Source organism: Danio aesculapii, chromosome 5, assembly GCF_903798145.1.
Source record: "Danio aesculapii chromosome 5, fDanAes4.1, whole genome shotgun sequence".
In the NCBI taxonomy this organism is placed as follows: Eukaryota; Metazoa; Chordata; class Actinopteri; order Cypriniformes; family Danionidae; genus Danio; species Danio aesculapii.
In genome coordinates, this window is record NC_079439.1 from 143,078 (window position 1) to 163,630 (window position 20,553).

Here is a 20,553-nt window from a genome sequence, read left to right on the forward strand (position 1 = left end):
AGGAGCGCAGGCAGAAAGCGAGAGTTGAGTGTGTTTCTGTGATGAACAGAGGATCATCATGTGTCTGCTGGACTCCTGCACTGCTCTGCTGCTGCTCGGCTGCTGGATCTCAGGTACACTGCTTCACCTGTTCAAATGCTCACCTGTTCACCTCATGACTGTCTGATCTCTGTGATGATGAAAACAGCCCAATCCTCAGCGGAGAGTTATTCTGCTGGTGTTTCTCCACCAGTGTGTGTTCTTTACAGTAGAGGACTGACTTCACTAACTCTCTAACTGAACTGCTCACTGTGTGTGTGTTTCTTTGTGTTTGTATGCGTGTACATTCCTGTGTGTGTGTGTGTATTTCTCAGCATGTTTGAGTGAGTATGTTTCTGGGTGAGTGTGTGTGTTTCACTGTGTGTGTGTGTGTGTGTGTGTTTCTCTGTGTGTGTGTGTGACCACCTACATGTCTTCCTCTGCTTCTTGCAGTATGGCTTTAGTCCAGTAATAATAAACAGTCTCCTGTGTAAGTTTGTGTCGCCGAGGCTGACCGGACTATATGAGGATGATGATGTGATATAGAGGACACTCCTCAGTGTGTGAATGCTCCACTGCTGGAACCTTTTCATCAATAATGTTAGATTATCTCAGTAATGCCGTCGTCTCATAAAAATCCCCTCAGCAATGATAAGAACACATTAAAGGGTCATGAAACACCAGAACACATGTGCTGAGCTGTTGACGGTCATATATGTGTCCCACACTGCTAAAACACTATGAGGACACATATTTCACTAACAGCTGAATATTGGTTGTTTTTGCGTTATTTCCAGCAAATCTGTTCCTCTGTTTAGTTTTTTATTAGAACACAACACAAAATCAAAGACACATCAGGAATAGTCAGTAAGGAGACAGATAAATTCTTCAAAGATTAGGGAGAAAGGGGGAAAGAAAGGTACATTTGCACAGTTTTATTTTAAATCAATATATATTATGTTGAAGTTAAATATAAAAATATATTAAAATAAATAAATATAAATAAAAGGGAAGAAGGGGGGGGGGTGGGAGATGTCTCATATACTTATCGTGCATGTAATGTAGCTGTTTATTAAATCAGTGTTGTATGTTTAAAGTTACTCATGTTTAATTGTTAGAATTGGCTTCCATCTTGCTTCAGATATATTCATCTGGAGTCTAAGGCAGTAGGGTATTTTCTCCATTTTATTTATCCATTGGTCATACGTAGGTGGGTCTGATCTGAGCCAGTTAGATGTAATACATTTTAGTGCTGCAGAGAGCAATATTTAAAATAAATAAATACTTCTTGGTTCCCCCATGCTCTCAGGCACCATATCTAGGACGGCCACAGATGGATCAAAGGGATTATCAATACTAAATCTGTCTCCCAATACCTTAGAGATATCATTCCAAAACTGCTGCAGTTTTGGGCAATACCAAAAGATATGAGAGTGGTTCCCTGAATGCTCACCACATCCCCTCCAGCATCTATTAGAGCCTATTCTTATCTTTGCTAGTTTGTGGGGTGCAGAAATATCTTGTAGTGATTTTCCACTTAAATTCTCTCCACACATTTGAGTTTGTGACTCTATGGGCTTCTGAGCATATATCAGTCCAGTTTTCCTGTGTAATCTCCACCTGCATTTCAGCCTCCCATCGTTCTTTATATGCAGACGTAATATATGGATGATATGATAGCAGACTGTTATATAGTTCAGAAATCATTTGCTTGTCAGTAGTCCCCATCTGTATTTTCACCATTAACTTCTCCATCTCATCTGGATTGATGATATTCTCCCAGTCTTTATGTTTTGTAAGAAAAGCTCTTATTTGTAAATATCTGTAGAAATCTGTTCTTGGTAATTGGAATTCTTTAATTTATTAATTGTTCGAATGATTTTAGATTGTTTTTGTGGATAAGCTGATAAATGAAATTGAGTCCATTATTTGACCATTTATTAAATCCAGTCTCTAACGCTGATGTATGAATGCATTTAGTGTACTTACACTAGATAACGGGGAAACTGAATGATTGATTTTTAATGAAATTTGTCTCTTTTTCCATATTTTTAAAGTAACTCTTGTCCATTTGCCTCTGTTGGAGTCTGTAAAAAGCAGTGAAGACAGTGGATACTGACAGATATTGTCATTCAACCATGCTTCTACTGGTTTTAGCTGCGCGGCCCAATAATAAAGTTTAAGATAGGGAAGACCTATCCCACCATCCTCTTTTATCAGCTGTAGTGTTTTATATTTTATTCTTGGCCTTTGCTCTGCCCAAATACATTTTAAGATCTGCCTTTCTAGTTTCACCAACATATTTCTGGGGTTTTCTATGGGTAACATTTGAAAGCGGTAAAGGGGTCTGGGTAATGTATTCATTCTTATACTTTCCATACGGCCAAAGAGGGATAGAGGGGTATCTGACCATCTTTGTAAGTCACTTTAGATACATCTGATTACTTTAGGATAGTTTGCTTCATACAAAGTCCTACAAAGTCCTGTAGTAGAGGAGGTATGTGTATCCCTAGATATTTGATGCCCTCATTGGGCCATCTAAAGCCACTTTGTTTTGAGGAGACAGAGCACATCCTTGTCTACATCCTCGTTCTGACTTAAAGGGCCTTGATTTATGTCCAGTAACTCTAAATGAGGCTTGTGGGTTGGAGTACAGGGTATTTACCCATTTAAGAAAGTTGGGACCAAAATTAAATTTCTGCATAGTATGGGTCAAAAATTGCCAGGAGACTCTATCAAATGCTTTGTATGCATCCAATCATATAACTGCGGTATTTTCTGCTTTTGATGTCGAGTAATTAATTATATTTAATAATCTACATACATTGTCCCCACAGTACCTCCCTTTTATGAATCCAGTTTGATCTGGATTTATAATATGAGAAATGATCTTGTTTAGTCTTTGAGATAGGACAGAGGTCAATATACAGAGTGTTGGGTCTTTCCCTCATAGTATACAGTTACAGCTTAATTTCCTGATCATCTGAGCATGTGTCATTACTTATACAGTGATTTATAGAAGTCAGCTAATTTCTCCTCAGGTTTTGTAAGAATTGAATTGTTAGACTTTAGCTTTGTTACGATGTTTGTGGATTGTTGTTTCTTTAGGTGGAGAGCCAACAGCCTGCTTGCTCTATTCCTATACTCGTAGTATTTTTAGTGAATCTTAGTCTACCTTCAATTATTTTGGAGAGTAATGCTTTTAATTCTCTGCGTGTTTTAGTTAATTCTGCCTATAATGATGGGGTTGGAGATAGTTTATGTTATTGATCTAATTTTATAATAGTATTTTCTAATTGCTGCTGTCTGTGTTCTCTTTCCTTTTTTTTCGCACTGGCAAAAGCAATCATACGTCCTCGTAAATAGGCTTTTGCACAATCCCATAATAGTAATGGTGTTATATCTGAGGTGGTATTAGTATCCAAATAGAATTGTAGTTCATTTTTTATGAATTAATAAATGCGTTATCATTGAGTAAGGATGTTAAGTCTCCACCGCTTAGATATTGGTCTAAGTCCTAAATGCCATGACATGATCATTGGTGCATGATCGGAAAGTGTTATTGGTAAGATTTTAATATCTGTTATTCTATGTAAATCTGATTTGGGGGTAAATAAATAATCACGTCTAGAATATGACGAGTGTCTAGTGGAGAAGAAAGTAAAATCTTTCATACTGGGAACTTTTTGTCTCCATATATCCACTAGTCCTGTTTCTTTAAGTTGTCCAATTAGGATCTTACTCATTTTAGGAAAAGGGGAACCTGGAGATGGATGTCTGTCCATATATTGTGATATAACACAATTAAAATCCCCACCCACCAAAAGCATACCTTGGCTATGTTGTAGTCTCGTTTTAAAAATGTTTGATCAAATTTGGATCGTCTTGATTAGGGGCAAAGACATTCAAAAGTGAAATCTCCAAGCCATCAATTTGACCATTTACTAGAATATATCTACCTTCGGTGTCTTTATGAACAGTAGTAGATGTAAAGCATAGGCCTCTATGAACTAAAATGCAGACTCCTCTCCTATTTCCAGATGTATGAGATAAATAGAAAGCTCTGTCTGCCCATGATTTCTTACGTTTTTCATGCTCTTTATCTGATAAGTGTGTTTCCTGAATAAATGCTGTCTGACACTGAAGTTGTTTCAGCTGATTAAGTATCTATGAAGGCCATTATATATATATATGAGTAAATGTGCCTCTTGGGAAGGGGTTGGGAATAAACGAAACAAAAGTATTCACATTAATAGAATATAATAAAAGCAGGCTGCTTTCATATATTAGTCTTTGGAACCTATAATCTCTGAAGAACAAAGCATGAACACTACGCAAATAGAACATGGGATTTAACAAGAAGAGAGAATCAGAATCAGAAAGAGCTTTATTGCCAGGTATGTTCACACATACGAGGAATTTGTTTTGGTGACAGAGCTTCTACAGTGCAGCAGGATAACAGAGACAGGACAAAAAACAGATCATAAATATATTTTTTTAAAAATAGAAGTTTAGGAAGAGAGAGAGAGAGAGAAGGTCTACCAAAAGGGAAGTCTGTGTTGAACAGAGTTTCTAGACTAATGTTATATGTCAATAACCAACTATCCTAACGTTTCTATAACAGTCGCCTAATCTAGCACAAGGGTTAGATGTAAATACCCTTAGACTCCAACAGAAACCTTACTCACATTGGTTTAAACAGATTATTGCAGTATTAGTCTCGATGAGGACGGTATAAATATTATCCTACCGTAAATATACAATGAGCATGGCAGAACTCTGTTTTCGAGTCTACAGACAGATCAAAAGGCCCTTATGTACTTTTGTTAGCTTGCTTTTTGTTTGTTTACTCACATTGCTAGTTATTTGTTATTTTACATATTTTCCTGTCCTTTAAACGCTCGTTAATGAATCCATTGTCCGTTAAGTTACATCCTTGCCATTTCTCTGTTCATCACAAAAGCCATGGCTTGCTCTGGGCCAGTAAATTCCTTCTGATCGCCCTTGAAGGAGATCCGTAGCTTGGCTGGGTAGACGAGTCCGTAGCGGATGTCTGGCCGGTTGTTGATGCGCTTTTTTACTTCTGTAAAGGCTGCTCTGGCTTTTGCAACCTTTGCTGTGAAGTCGGGAAAGATTGCTATTGAATGTCCATTAAACTTCAAAGGTGCTGTCTCTCGCGCTTTCCTTTGTATCTCTTCTCGGTCCTGATAGTAGTGCATGCGTACTGGGCACCAGGCTGCGATGTGAGCAATCGATCTGTAATTCTCTTTCGATTTTGAGCCCTCCCTGAAGCATTTTTGATACCTCGTCCACATTACTTGAGTCTGGAGTTTCAGCCAACCCCACGATCCGTATGTTGTTTCTCCTCATCCTTCCTTCAGCATCTTCACATCTCTCCTCGAGGTATTTCACTTGTCCCTCAAGTTTTGTCACTTGTTTGCAGTACTGTAGTTTCATCAGACCACGTTGACAAACCTTCTTCGACATCTTTGATTTTAGCGTTAATTTTGTCTAGTTCGGTACGTGTGGTTACCGTATTATTAGCAATGTCCGATCTCATTTTCTGAAGCTCAATTTTCAAGTAGTCAAGATCCTCTGCCAGAACTGCTTTAATTTCAGCACGCATTATCGTGCCAATTTCTGCTGTTATACAGGTTAGGATTTCAGATTTTAGCACGTCAATGTTTATGTTCATTTCAACATGTTCACCTGGCCTGGGGAGATGGGTTTGGCTGGACTGGTTTACGGTTCCTTTTCCAGACGAGTCGTTAGGCCGCGGGTTCCCAGAGCCATCGTATTTGAATTTTCGAAGTTTCGATGCCATATTAGGATATTTTGATGTCGTCGTTAAAGCGTGGGTATTATCTCGTCCTCATTCGATCATCAGCATATATTTATTTTTAATTAATTATGAAATAATTGGGTTACTGCAGGAGCTCACAAAAGTCGACTTACGCCATGGTTTCCTCAAGAGTGATCACCCCCCCCCCCCCCATTCTTCTAGTTTGAAATAAATGTTGAAGCTGCGTCAGATTGGATTCTAGTGTAAATTCCAGCATTGAGACTGGATGTCTGTACCGGCGAGTACAATGTGACATCTTTTTTAGTTTTTAGTATTAATTCAAGCGAAAGACTTTGTTCAAACAAATCAACAGTCTTCAAAGCTATATCATGCATATTAATGAAGTTGCACCTCACTCACAATAGAGCGGCTATTGTGGAACAAGTAGAAGAAGACTTGTTTGGAGACATGGGTCACCAGTGTTGCGTCTATAAATGTGCTGCAACAAATGTTTTGTCTCCATTTCCCCATGATGAGAGCACAGAACACATGGACGTGTGGATTACTGTGGTCTGCTAACACGCCACAGAAATATGTTTGTAAGCATCATGTTTTACTCGAGAGCTTTTCGCATCTGGAAATGGTGAAATCAGGATTTGCTGAATAAGGAATAAGGACGCGGCTCCAGTTGGTGTTGATTGTCCTGTCTCTAAAGATTATGGCCCTCAGTTATAATGATCTCTCTTATAATGATCTCAGTTATTATTAGTCTCGAGTATGATGATATATGGCCCAAACTGTTTGTGTGTGCTGAACAGCATTAGTAAACACACGTCAGATTCTCACTGATGATGGCAGATGAAGATGAGCATCTCTGACAAACAGTCTATCAGCAGAGAAACTGTGAATATACAATAAATATAAAAGAAAATGAAGATATGGATGTGTTTGAGACGGTGAACATTCTTAATCATTAAAGCAGAACAATAAGATCAGGCCAGCGCTGAATTACTGAACACACCGAGATAAGAGAGAAGCCATTGGTCATCCTGACACACACACACACACACACACACACACACACACACACACACACATTCGTGTGTATCAGTGACGACATCCAGGTATTACTACTACATTTCAAAAATTTATTTTCTCAAGGGCTGTGAAAATTTTGCGTGCGCATACCTAGACGATGTGGTGATATTCAGCCACATGTGCGTGGACCATCTGCAGTACGTGAAACAGGCCCTAGAGAAAAGGTCCTTAAGGTCTGTCCTTAAATGTGATGATGTTCGAGTGGGGACAGAGGGAAACCAACTACCTGGGGTACAGACTGGGCAATGGAGACCACAGGTGGACAAGGTAGAAGCAATTCGGAGGAGCCAAAAACCTAGGACCAAAAAGGAGGCACCTTCCTTCCTAGGACTACCTGTCTGGTACCGGTTCATCCCAGGATTCGCCGCAACGGCAGCACCCCTAACAGACTTACTCTCTACAGGGATGAAGAATCCAGTCGTTGTGACTGATGGCTGTGAACATGCGTGGACTATTGTGAAGGAGAGGCTGTGTACACATTCTGTGTTGAAGTGGACACATCGGATAGAGGGATTGGCGTGGTACTAGCTCAAGGACAACTGGACAAGAGCAACCTGTGGTATTCCTGAGTCAGAAGCTGTTGCCCAGAGAGATTCAATACTCTACCACAGAGAAGGAGTCTCCGCTACTACCTCCTGGGGCAGGAGTTTGACTTGGAAATGACCATCAGGCACTTACCTGGATTAACTCCATGAAAGATACTAACACCAGAGTGACCCGGTGATACCTGACAACAGCCTATCCAATTTAAGATAAGTGATTGCCCTGGGAGGGAACATTTAGTAGCAGACTTTTTGTTGAGGTTCCCCGACACTACGTGGCTAGGAGAGGGAGTGGATAATGTGAAGAAGTAAGCCTTCTTCCCTTCATCTTCGATTGCTGTGTTGGTACACACACACACACACACACATACACAAACAGACTTACATAAGCCACATGCCTGTACTTTTCCCCTCCTTTCACTGCAGATGCAGAGTGCATGCGTCATCTCACAGCATCCGGTCATTCCCTCCACTTCTCCATCTCCTCTCCAGTTACACTGAGCACACATTTACACACACCTTGTCTTCATGTCTTTGTTTGTCTGATTGTTTGTTTGTTTGGGAAAGTTGGACTTCAGAGCTGAGCTGGCCAAACTGAGCACAGAGATGGCGCTGACTTATGACATCACAAGCCATGCCATGGCAGCACTACGCACTGAACGTCCAACCGTACCACTGCCTTTGTGTTTGGGTACAGCCATCGCAGCTGATCGTCCTGTTTAAGGAGAGGAATGTTTATCTAATGAATATTTATGTGTTTGAGTATCTGTTTTACAGACGTAAACTGCCACTTAGGAGATTGATGAAGAAGTATGAGGAATAATACTTACCTATTATTGGTATGTCCCAATGGAGGGGCGGAGTCTGGCTTATTTAAGCAGACCCAGACTCAAGATCTTGGTTAGAGCATGTTGTGCAGAACCGTGAGCAATTCTCCTTGTGTTGGATACTCTATTATATGTTGTGAATATAGTGTTTGTTTATTTCTCGAGTTGTATATAAGTCTTTATGAGGATGATGATAAAGACTTTAAATTTGCTTCAAGTAAAAGTGTATGTGGCAAATAAAGTCACAACAGGTGTCCTTGGAACAGGGAACAGGAGTTTCAGAGAGTCTCCTTATCTTGTCCTCCAGGTGAAGTTGTCTCCAACCAAGACCGTCAGGCAGGAGAGTCACAGGGAAGACGAAAGAGAAGGAACGTTTTTTATTTATTTAGGCCATTATCTGCCAATTTTGCAGATATCGAATGTCCCTGGTCACTGGTCTCCAGGTCTGACCAAATCTTGTTGCAAAGCCGCTAATTTCACTCCGATGTTTTCCAATTTGCGGTCTAAGACTACAGTCTGGTTTGCAACAGCTCTGCTCACCACCGTTTAAATCCAGCCGGCCAGCTTGGTGGGGTTGTGACCTGTACTGTCCTCTCTCATCAATCGCCGATACCCCAGGGTCCCGCATAAGCCCATCAGCAGCAGAAACCCTGTCATCAAAGTTCCGAATAGACAGATATCTTCAATATCCTTCAGGGACAAAGCAGTCAGGCACATGAACCACCACTTCTCACACCGGCCCATCACATATACGCAGGACAGGTGGGTTACCGTTCAGAGCCCAGTTGATCAAATCCATAATTCCTTATTTGTTTGGAGAGCAGGGCAAGAGATAGAATAAGACTAGACATGAGAGATATGGAAGGGAGAGGGGAAAAAGTGTGACCGCCTTCGCAGAGAGCCATAGAAGGATTATAATTTTAAGAATTATATTTTATATTATATATATTATTAATTTTCTTGTACATAGCTTTTGGGGAAGAGGGTCACTGTACATGTCCTTTGTGCTGGATGCTTTTATCATCACCTTTGTAAATAAATCCCACCATTTTTTACTCTTCCAGCAAAGGTCATCGTTTATTAAGCTGTTTATTTTTTCTTTATGCATTACAGCTGAAATGGACCTGATCTGTAAAATGACTAGTCTTCATCTGGCCCATATTAGCAGTTAGAACTCATTTGTAGTTTACTTCAGTCTTATACAAGTGTCTGTGTTGTAGGACGGCTCAGTATCCAGGATTATGGAGACCTCGAGATGGAGAGACACAGACTGACATAAGCGCAGATGCTGTTCACATTATAATGTGTTTTGGGAAGTGGGAATGCAGACTAACCATCCTTTAGAGGATTTGGATTTTAAAAGTGTGTATGCTAATGCAGAGAGATGTGAGTTGGCTCTAGTTTTACACTGACTGAGTGTGTCTGCCTCCCGAACTTTGCAAGGAAAGCTGATCCAGAGTTTAGCTGCAGATATGAGCAGATCTACCTCCTCAAATACTGGAGCTCAGCCATTCAGGGCTTTTAACATTTATAGGATGTTTAATCGTGTGCCAATGCAGTGCTGACAGAACCGGTCACGTTTCCCTATAGATCATCACATGTCCCTGTAAAACCAGCTAACCTGTGTTTCCTCGGTGAATTAAGGTGATCAGTGTGTGCTGTGTTTGCAGGCAGTGCTGTCCGCATCTCAGACGTGACTTTGGTGAACCCTGACCCGGTGGTGTTGCCTCTGACCGCTCCATCTCTCCTGTGTGTCAGCAGTGACTGGACCTCAGGCGGGTCAGTGCTGGCTTTGGGTCAGGAGTTCCCCCATCCGCAGGGGTCATTGCTGGCTCTGGGTCAGGAGTTTCCCCATACGATGCCCCGCCCACACCCCGCCGCCGCTACTGTCACCTGGAGCACCCGCAACCATGCCTTCGGGGCCTTCTACTGCCAGATCAGAAACTCTACTGGCAGTAAAATCTACACCTACAAGATGCTCCAAGAAGGTACCGACCGCTGCTAATAACCAACGATATCAGCTCACATTAGCAGACACGCTTTCACTGGTTCTGTTTCCTCCAGCTGCGTTCCTGCCCGAGTCTCTGACCATCACCGTAAACCAGGGAGAAAACGTCAACATCTCCTACAGCAGGAGGGCGAAATCAGCAGAGGACACGGTCATACATAAGAACGGTGAGAGGCGCGGATGTGGGGTGAACACACACACACACACACACACACACACACTTGTCTTCTGTTCTGGTGTGTTGTAAACTCTATGGGCTCAGTTCTGCAGCTGCTGCTCTCTGTTGTGTGTTTTCTTCAGGTCATTTTGAACACTCGTCCCCTAAAGAGGATATCTCAGACATCATCCACTACCCAGTGACCAACGCTAAAGCTGAGAGTCACGCAGGAATATATGCTATACGCTACATCTCTGCAGCGCCGTCCAGCGCCGCCATCACACGGCTGATCGTCAGGAGTGAGTCTGCAGCACACACACACACACACTGCAGCACACACACACACACTCATCTAGATTATATTAATCACAATTAATATGTGGTCAATAAATATGTAGAATTACCCATTCAGTGGTTCGTAATGTGAGCCTGTCTTCAATCAGGTCCTGTGTGCAGTAATCAGTTTCCTGGATTGGATGATACGACAAACACTCTTTCAGCTCTGCTCTTCTGTTCTGATGTGTCTGAGTGACACTAGTGTGTGTGTTAGTGTGTACACAGTAATAAACACTGATGATTGTGTGTGTGTGTGTGTGTGTGTGTGTGTGTGTAACTCTGCTGTACACCTCAGGCTGTAGAGCGGGTCTCTGGGGGCCCAACTGCACTGAGTCGTGTCCGCGCTGTGCTAACGGCGGTGTGTGCGACGACACCACAGGAGAGTGTGTTTGTCCTCCAGGATTTAGAGGACACACCTGTGACACAGGTAACACACACACACACTCACTCACTCACACACACACATTTAATGAATGTCTGTAATGTGTGTGTGTAACACATTGTGTAATGTGTGTGTATGTGTGCGTGTGTGTAATATGTGTGTGTATGTAATGCATCTGTGTTTGGAATATGTGTATATAGTGTGTGGTTCGGGCCGGTTCGGGCCCAGCTGTAAGGAGCGCTGTGTGGACGGTGTGTGTCGCGCTCTGGTGTTCTGCCTCAGAGACCCGTACGGCTGCTCCTGCGCATCTGGATGGAGAGGCTTGAGCTGCAACGAGGGTCAGTCACACACACACACACATTACACACATGCAAATATATATACACACACACATCGGTGAGCAGGTGTGTGTGGTGAAGCAGCTGCCCAGTGTGTGTGTGTTGAGGGTCGTGTGTGTGTGTGTGTTTTCAGCCTGTCCGGATGGTTATTACGGCGCTGGGTGTACACAGAAGTGTGTGTGTGCAAGAGGCAAGTGCGACCGCTTCAAAGGATGTGTGGAAGCAGGTGAGCAGTGTACAGGTGTGTGTGTGTGTGTGTGTGTGTGTGTGTGTGTGTGTGTGTGTGTGTGTTTGAGGTGGTGTGTGTTTGTGATGATGATGTGTGTGTTTGTTACTGTGTGTGTTTGAGCAAGTGTGTATGTGGGACGGTGTGTTTTTGTCCAGATGTGTGTGTGTGTATGTGTGTGTGTGTGTGTGTGTGTGCAGACAGCATGCCTATGAACAGTCCTTTGAGGGATGTGGAGATAAACACTGGTGTGTGTGTGTGTGTGCGTGTGTGTGTGCATGTGTGTGTGCGTGTGTGTGTGCGCGTGTGTGTGTGTGTGCATGTGTGTGTGCGTGTGTGTGTGCGTGTGTGTGTGTGTGTGTGTGTGTAGACAGCATGCCTATGATCAGTCCTTTGAGGGATTTGGAGATAAACACTGGTGTGTGTGTGTGTGCGTGTGTGTGCGTGTGTGTGTGTGTGTGTGTGTGTGTGTGTGTGTGTGTGTGTGTGTGTGTGTGTGTGTGCAGAGAGCAGGCCTGTGATCAGCCGTCTCAGTGATGTGGAGATAAACACTGGTGTGTGTGTGTGTGTGTGTGTGTGTGTGTGTGTGTGTGTGTGTGTGTGTGTGTGTGTGCAGAGAGCAGGCCTGTGATCAGCCGTCTCAGTGATGTGGAGATAAACACTGGTGTGTGTGTGTGCGTGTGTGTGTGTTTGTCTGTGTGTGTGTGTGTGTGTGTGTGTGTGTGTGTGTGTGTGTGTGTGTGCAGAGAGCAGGCCTGTGATCAGCCGTCTCAGTGATGTGGAGATAAACACTGGTGTGGAGTTGTCAGTGTACTGCTCTGCGTCCGGCCGACCCGCTCCACTGCACGGAGAAATAACCTTGATCACCGCCAACAGAACCACTGTCTGTGTGAGTGTGTGTGTGTGTGTCTACACAAATAAAAATCTCTCATCACAGCCGACCGAACCACAGTCTATGTGTGTGTGTGTTCCTCACAGTAAAACACCACTTCTTGTTTGTGTGTGTGTGTGTGTGTGTGTGTGTGTGTGTGTGTTTCTCAGGCAGTGGACACACACACAGTGAATGATCAGTCGACGTCAGTGTTCAGAGTGCAGCAGATGAGTGTGTCGTCTGCGGGCCGCTGGCGCTGTCAGGTGAACAACACACACACGCAGGTGGAGGAAGAGTTCACTGTGGAGGTCAAAGGTGAGACGCTGCACCTGTCCAACACTGCACCAATCCTAGCACCTGTGAAACAACAGTGGAGTAGCAGAGGCTGTTTCTGTGTGTGTTGACCAAGCAGTGGTATTGAGCGCAGCGTGTCTGTGTGTGTGTGTGTGTGTTTCAGTGCCGCCACGGCCCCAGAATCCTCCGGTCCTGCAGGGCAGTGGGCCCCATCACCTGCTGCTGCTGCTCAACACGGAACCCTACAGTGGCGACGGACCGCTCGCCACCACCACACTCCTGTACCGGCCTGCCAGCGCACAGACATGGAGCAGCGTCACAGGTGTGTGTGTGTGAAGGAAGAACACACTACACAGTGCAACCTCCTGAGTCAGGCACATCCACATTACATTTACATTCAGCAAGCGCTTCTGTCCAAAGTGATGTACAGCCGAGCAGGCGTTCAGCGATTCAACACGCAGAGGCAACACACACATGAAGAGCTGATCAAACAGAGGATTCAGCGCTGGAGGTAGGAGAGGGAGTGTTTATAAGTGTCCAGCTGATCTTGCTTTTGAGTTGTGGTTTGATGGACACCCCAAAGCAGCGCTCACTGCTCAAGTGGAGGCTCCTGGGAGAGATGTAGACCTTCAGCAGCAGGTGGAGGTAGGAGGGGGCGGTGCCAGAGGCTGTTTTGTAAGCAAACATCAGTGATTTGAACTTGATCCAAGGCTCAAGCGGTAACCAATGCAGAGAGATGAAGAGAGGAGTTACATGGGCTCTCACTGAAGAGCAGACGAGCTGCAGCATCTGTAGAGGATGAAGAGTGCAGCTAGAAGAGCACTGCAGGAGTTCAGCCATCAGATGACCAGAGCTCAGACTCCAGAGCTGTGCAGCAGGATCTGTGAGGAACCGTCTGATCTACTAATGATGAAGAGTGCAGACCTGCATGATGGTGTTAGCAACGTGTCTTTGAAGATCAGCTGATCATCCAGGGTTACTCCAAGATTCTCTACCGAAGTACATGGGGTAATGGTGGATGATCCCAGCTGGATGAAGAAGCCATGTTGAATGTGTGTGTGCTTCACCATCATGAGGGGGTCTCTCCACACCGCCACCAGTGTGCAGCTCCACTTGGATGATGTGAGATCCTTGCAGCTACCATGGGGTCATCTGGATCAAATGTCGGCATAACAATGATTAGAGAAATCGTGTGATTTGGTAATTTTCCTTGTGATGTGGTGTAATTAGAGAATAGAAGCGGACCTAGAACTGATCCCTTGGGAACCTAGTGGCCAGCTCATGAGCTTTGGATCTCGCAGGTGGCTCTCTGTCTGTCACATGACACAACAACTACATGAACACAACACAGACACACCAGCCCTGTGACCGTTTCCTGGCTGTTCTGGTGCTCAGTGTTCTGTAATGCTGAGCTCACAGAGGAAGTGTGCTGGTGTGAAGGTCCAGGGGGATTTTACCAGTCCTCTTCCTCGCTCTGGATGAGTGCAGTTCTTGGAGAGAAGGGTTAGGGTTGTACCAATGATTCACTCTGAAGTCTGAACTATTCAACACTGTCTTCAGAGGTCAGATTTAGCTGAGCTGAACCAGACAGTTATTAAAGTGCAGAGAACAGACTGATTGATGGCAGTTTCAGCAGCTCCTGTGGCAGGTTCATCTTCCTCTGCTGGTGGGTAATGGAGGCTGCCGGACATATGCATAAGACGAGACTGTAAACACTGCTGTCCTGAATATATGTTTACTTCGGCTCTATTCTCAATTGTTATTTGATTAACTATGACTTGTGAGGTAAATGTGTTGTATGTTCCTCAGCGCGAGGCCCGCTGGTGCGGCTGGACAACCTTTACCCCATGACCCACTACCTGACCCAGGTACAGCTCAGCCGCCCTGGCCCTGGAGGAGCAGGACAGCTTGGACCTGCAGCCACTTTCTCCACACAGGTGCTCGGTACGAACACACATGCACACACACACATGCTTCCACACAAACACGTCCATGCACAGAAGGGATCTGGTCACTCAAATTGACACTGTAATGCGCTGTAGAATTAAAGCATGTCTGTCTCCTCAGAGCTGCCGATGGGTGTGAAGCTGTCGGCTGTCAGCCAGACCGCACTGCTGCTGTCCTGGGACACCGCTCTGGCTGAGCAGCGCTGCACCTATGAGGTCTCCTGTCTGCAGGCCGGTGCTCCAGGAACACTGAGGACCTTCCAGCTGCCGTCAAACTCCTCCGCTGTGCATCTGAGCGATCTGAAACCCAGACACAAATACCAGTGTACAGTGAGGAGCAACTGCGGCGTGGGACAGAACCATCCCTCCGCCAGCGCCTGGACACTCAGCGACCGTAAGCTGCCTCTGTATCTGTCTGATATCATATATGGATTCCTGCTGTCACTCACATCGTCATAAACACAGCATCAATGCAGATTCTGTGGTGCTTAATGCCTGATATACATCTATATTGCCTACATATGCTCATCCACCAGTCAAGTCAGTTTGTTAGTTCAGAATAACCCGTTTCACAGCACATTTACAGAAATCCTCATGACAGTGCAGCATGTGTGGATGAATGTCGTATGCCTGATATTGTCATTAACTGGTGATGTGTTGATCCAGCAGAGCTTCCTCCTCCACCGGTCAACATCTCCATCTGGAACATCAGCGATACCTCTGCCGTCCTCACCTGGGCTGTGGCGGAGGGCGAGTCTGTGTCCAGAGCCGTGATCCGCTTCCAGCAGGTGGAGCAGGCGCAGTACAGACAGCAAGTGGAGCTCCCGGTGCAGCCACAGCAGCTGCACATGCGCTTCCAGCTCCAGGGCCTGAGGCCCGACACCAGATACCAGCTGCAGCTGTGGACGGTCAATAACATGGGGGAGAGTGTGGAGAGTCCACCGATCAGCCTAATGACACTGCCACAGCAGGAGAGCTCAGGTGAGACTCTTGAGTGTCCACAGGTGAGTCCACAGGTGTCCAGGAGCACTCTCTGCTGCAGTTAGGGTCAGTCCACAGTTACTGCAGGTTCAGCTGGTGCTGATGCTCATTCTGTAATGACTGACTCAACAGATCATCTTAGGGCACCGTTCATTCACTCACTCACCCAAACCTTGCACACTGCGCCCGCTGCGTATAAATGAACTGAATATTGTCCGCTGTATGAGTGTCTGTTGTGTGTTTCAGCGCTGTTCGCGGCTCATGGACACCTGCTCCTCTATGCTATCCTGGGGTCCGCCGGCATGACCTGCGGCACTGTCCTGCTGGCCTTCTGCATCGTCCTGCAGCTCAAGAGGAACACACTGCAGCGGCGCATCCACAGCATACTGGTGTGTGGATGTGTCTGATGTGTGTCAATGAGTGTGTGTGCACTGCTGGCTCCTGCTGGTATGTGTGTGTGAGAGAGTGTGTATGTGTGTATCTGATGTGTGTGTATGTTCTCAGAGGGAGGAGCCGGCGGTGCATTTCAGCTCAGCTCCGCCCCCTCACAGGCGCTCGGCGGTGGTCAGCCGCTCTCTGGTGTTCCCGGCGCTGCAGTGGAGTGATATCCAGTTCCAGGACGTACTTGGGGAGGGAAACTTCGGGCAGGTGCTGAAGGCGCGCATCAGGAAGGACGGGCTGAGGATGGATGCGGCCGTCAAGAGAATGAAAGGCAAGAGGAGCAGACGATCAGGTGGAAATAATTAGTAGATCAGTGTTTGTTTCTGACGAGTCTGCTCTGCTCAACACCAGATTACGCCTCTCAGGACGACCACCGAGACTTCGCCGGGGAGCTGGAGGTGCTGTGCAGACTGGGCCCACACACCAACATCATACACCTGCTGGGAGCCTGCGAACACAGAGGTCTGAGAGAGAGAGAGAGAGTGTGTGTGTGTGTGTGTGTGTGTGTGTGTGTGTGTGTCCTGCAGGCTGAGCCGCTCCTCATCCTGTGTGTGCTCTGCAGGTTACCTGTATCTGGCAATCGAGTTCGCTCCTCATGGGAACCTGCTGGACTTCCTGCGCAAGAGTCGTGTACTGGAGACGGACCCGGCCTTCGCTATCGCCCACTGCACCGCCAGCACACTCTCCTCACAGCAGCTGCTGGCCTTCAGTGCAGACGTGGCCCGCGGGATGAGTTACCTGAGTCAGAAACAGGTGAGAGTGTGTGTGAGAGAGAGTCAGTATGTGTGAGTGTGTATAGGTGAGACGTGTGGATGACAACTGCAGAACTGATGTTCTCCATCACACACACTCTGCTTCTTGTCTTCTCAGTTCATACACAGAGACCTAGCGGCTCGAAACGTCCTGGTGGGAGAAAACTTTGTGGCGAAGATCGCAGACTTCGGGCTGTCCAGAGGTCAGGAGGTGTACGTCAAGAAGACCATGGTAAAGATCATGCTAGAGTCTGAGTCTGCACCAGCGCTCAGCACTGCCGCCTCACAGACAGAAGGGCGCAGGTTCGAGTGTTTCTGTGTGCAGTTTGCATGTTCTCCCTATGTATGGGCGTGTGTGTGTGTTTCCCAGTGCTGGGTTGCAGCTGGAAGGGTATCCGCCATGTAAAACATGAGTAATAGGTGGTTCACTCCGCTGTGGCGACCTGTTGGACTAAGCCGAAGGAGAGTGAATGTGATGAGAAATGTCATGTATGAACATTTGCTGAGAAAAACAGTGACTAGACACACACATACACACACACACACACACACACACATCTGTCAGTGAAATCTGCTGCTATAGTCTTTAAATGCCAATGGATCATAAATGGGAAAATACTTAAGAAACTTCAGTCTCCTCTCCAGGTTGGTCAAACTCGAGCAGAATTACAGATTGACATCATTAATCTTAACACGGAGTCTGCTGTTGACTCTAGAAGAGACCGTTTGGCATTAATGGCCAAAACAAACATCAGACGGGGGATCTGACCAGTGTGTGTGATTGCATCTATTCTGAGTGTCAAAGATCTCATTTCCTGCAGAGTGTGTTGTTCTCTGCTGCATGAGGGAAAGCATCACCACAGCACACACAGCTCTCCAACACATCTCTGACTACATAATAAGCTCTCTCCATCCTCCTGCTTCAGGATGTGCTGATGCTCCTCTGATCAGCTTCACTCTGCATGAAGGCTGTGTTTGGGCTGTGATCGGCCGTTATGTTTGGTTTCTTCAGACGAATCAATAATGAAATCAGAATAATGCTGCAGTGTGTGTGTGTGTGTGTGTCCGCAGGGGCGTCTGCCAGTGCGATGGATGGCAATCGAGTCGCTTAACTACAGTGTATACACCACCAACAGTGACGTGTAAGACTGTGTGTGTGTGTGTGTGTGTGTGTGTGTGTGTGTGTGTGTGTGTGTGTGTGTGTGTGTGTGTGTGTGTGTGTGTTGGCCTGTGTTTTGTGCTGATTGTGACCTGTGTGTGTGTCTCCGGAACAGGTGGTCGTACGGTGTTCTGCTGTGGGAAGTGGTCAGTTTAGGTCAGTGTGGCTCTGCTCAGTGTCTGCAGGAGTGTGTTTGTGTGTGTTTCTGATGGGATGTGCTGTGTATGGCAGGAGGAACGCCGTACTGCGGGATGACCTGTGCTGAACTCTATGAGAAGCTGCCGTTGGGCTTCAGGCTGGAGAAACCACTGAACTGTGACGACGAGGTGTAAGTGTGTGTGTGTGTGTGTGTGTGTGTGTGTGGCAGACATGATGCCATGTTTGAGTGTGTGTGACAGAGGTATGTGAACATAATGGAGAAATGAAGCTGTGTGTGTGTGTGTGTGTGCAGTTATGAGCTGATGCAGCAGTGCTGGAAGGAGAAGCCATTCGAGAGGCCGTCATTCTCTCAGATCCTGCTGTCGTTGGGCCGCATGCTGGAGGAGCGCAAGGTGCAACTGCTCAACAGATTCTGTTTAACCCCTAACCTAACCTGACCCTAACCACCCCTAACCCTAACCTGATTCAACACTAACCTGACACTAACTCTAGCCATACACTAACGCTAACCCTTACATGACCAAAACTGTTACTTCAGTGTATCTGTATTTCTCCAGCTCTTCTCCAGTGTAGAGTGTGTGGCAGCAGCTGCACACAGAAGTTCTAGTGAACTGAAGCGGTGTCAGTCCAGTGTTCAGAGCTGAAGTTCTGTTTGGTTGTTTGGTTGAGTTTAGTGTGGTTTAATCTTCACTGCTGAAAGTCCAAACACTGAAGAGCAAATCCATCTATGCTCTCCTAATCTGACACTGACCCTAACCTAACCCACCCTTACACTAAATAACCCTAACCGGACCCTAAACCTACCATAACTCGACCCTAACTAACCCTAAACTGACACCAACTCTGACCCGACACTAACCCTAACAGCTTCTGCTTAACCATAAATAGCCATAACCCTATCCTGACTCGAACTAACCCTGACACTATACAACCCTAACCTGACCCTAAACCTAACATAACTTGGCCGTAACTAATAATAAACTGACACTAACACTAACCCTATCCTGACTCTAACTGGCTATAAACTGACCACAACTAATACTGACCCTAACCTGACCTGCTCTGACCTGTGTGTCCTCCTGCAGACATATGTCAACACTACGCTGTATGAGAAGTTCACCTACGCAGGAATCGACTGCTCCGCGGAGGAGGCTGGCTGATGCCCTGCAGCAATAATGAAGAAGATTATACACACTCACACACGCACTGTGTTCACTAGTGAGGGACTATCAGATCATGTCTTGTACGTGTTTGTGTGTGTGCAGACACTGACCGCTGTGGCATTTGTATTTCATTGTTTTTAATAAAGCTCCTCTTGTTTAATAATACTGCTAGCCTTGCTGTTTCTGAGTCTGTGTAGTTTTATGAAGATGTAAAAAATCTTAATCTCTTTTTAGCAAACACAAAGCGCATCAGAGGATTACAGATGCAGAACTTCCAGCCCAGCTTTACAAGTGAGATTTACAAACCACCTGTACCGTATTGTGAAGACAAAGCACATCACTGTAGCCTGATATCTTCTTCATTACCTTTTGTGTACTGTTCAGATGGACTCCCCTTCATTATGTTCAACTATTTTCTACCGCGTTTCCGGGGTCGGGTTGTGGGGGCAGCAGTCTTAGGAGAGATCCCCAGACTTCCCTCCCTACAGACACTTCCTCCAGCTCCTCCAGGGGGATCCCGAGGTATTCCCAGGCCAGCCGAGAGACATAGGGCGTACTCACGCTATGTGCAGTTGCCTTGAATCAGGCCAAAGCATGCTTGTCCCCCCTTCCGTCTCCCCCCACAGCCCGCACTCATATTGCATTCAGGCCTAAGCATGCTTACGTCATCGATGATGCGCTGTTCGGTTTAAGAAGCGCTCTCGCTCAGCGCAGTGGAGATTTTAGATATATTGTTTTGGGATGCAGAGATACAGTCAAATATTTCACTGAACAGATCAGCCACTGTTAACGCTCATAAACAATCATAAAGTCCTCGTGCTGCAGGAATTAGGAGGTTTGCTGAAGGTGCAGCAGTGGTGCAGTGAGGGGGTTGTGTCTTTAGTAATTTATGACAGTTTGCGCTCATTGAACAGTAAGAATGGTTAATAAACACATATTAAACAGTGCCATAAAAGTCACGTCTCGCCTTCAGTTTCGGCTCAGGAGAGCTTTGCACTCACACTACAAGCATACTGCACCTGAGCCTAAGTGAACTGCGCTCTAGCACACCTCCTCCAACCGGGCTAGGGCCA

General features: G+C 45.8%; 1 protein-coding gene across 1 annotated transcript; it reads left to right on the plus strand.

The window, feature by feature from the left end:
* tek (TEK tyrosine kinase, endothelial) lies at nt 1-19,643 on the plus strand. The gene is made up of 23 exons (XM_056457184.1): nt 1-113; nt 9,938-10,255; nt 10,332-10,442; nt 10,576-10,731; nt 11,064-11,195; nt 11,351-11,488; nt 11,622-11,721; nt 12,438-12,603; nt 12,756-12,900; nt 13,043-13,201; nt 14,689-14,823; nt 14,947-15,219; nt 15,492-15,806; nt 16,053-16,195; nt 16,311-16,518; nt 16,599-16,709; nt 16,810-17,000; nt 17,118-17,231; nt 18,071-18,141; nt 18,274-18,314; nt 18,390-18,486; nt 18,610-18,709; nt 19,403-19,643. Exons 1-23 carry the CDS (start codon nt 59-61, stop codon nt 19,475-19,477), a joined length of 3,354 nt encoding a protein of 1,117 aa, XP_056313159.1. The 5' UTR covers nt 1-58; the 3' UTR covers nt 19,478-19,643.
* The last annotated feature ends 910 nt before the right edge of the window (nt 19,644-20,553 follow it).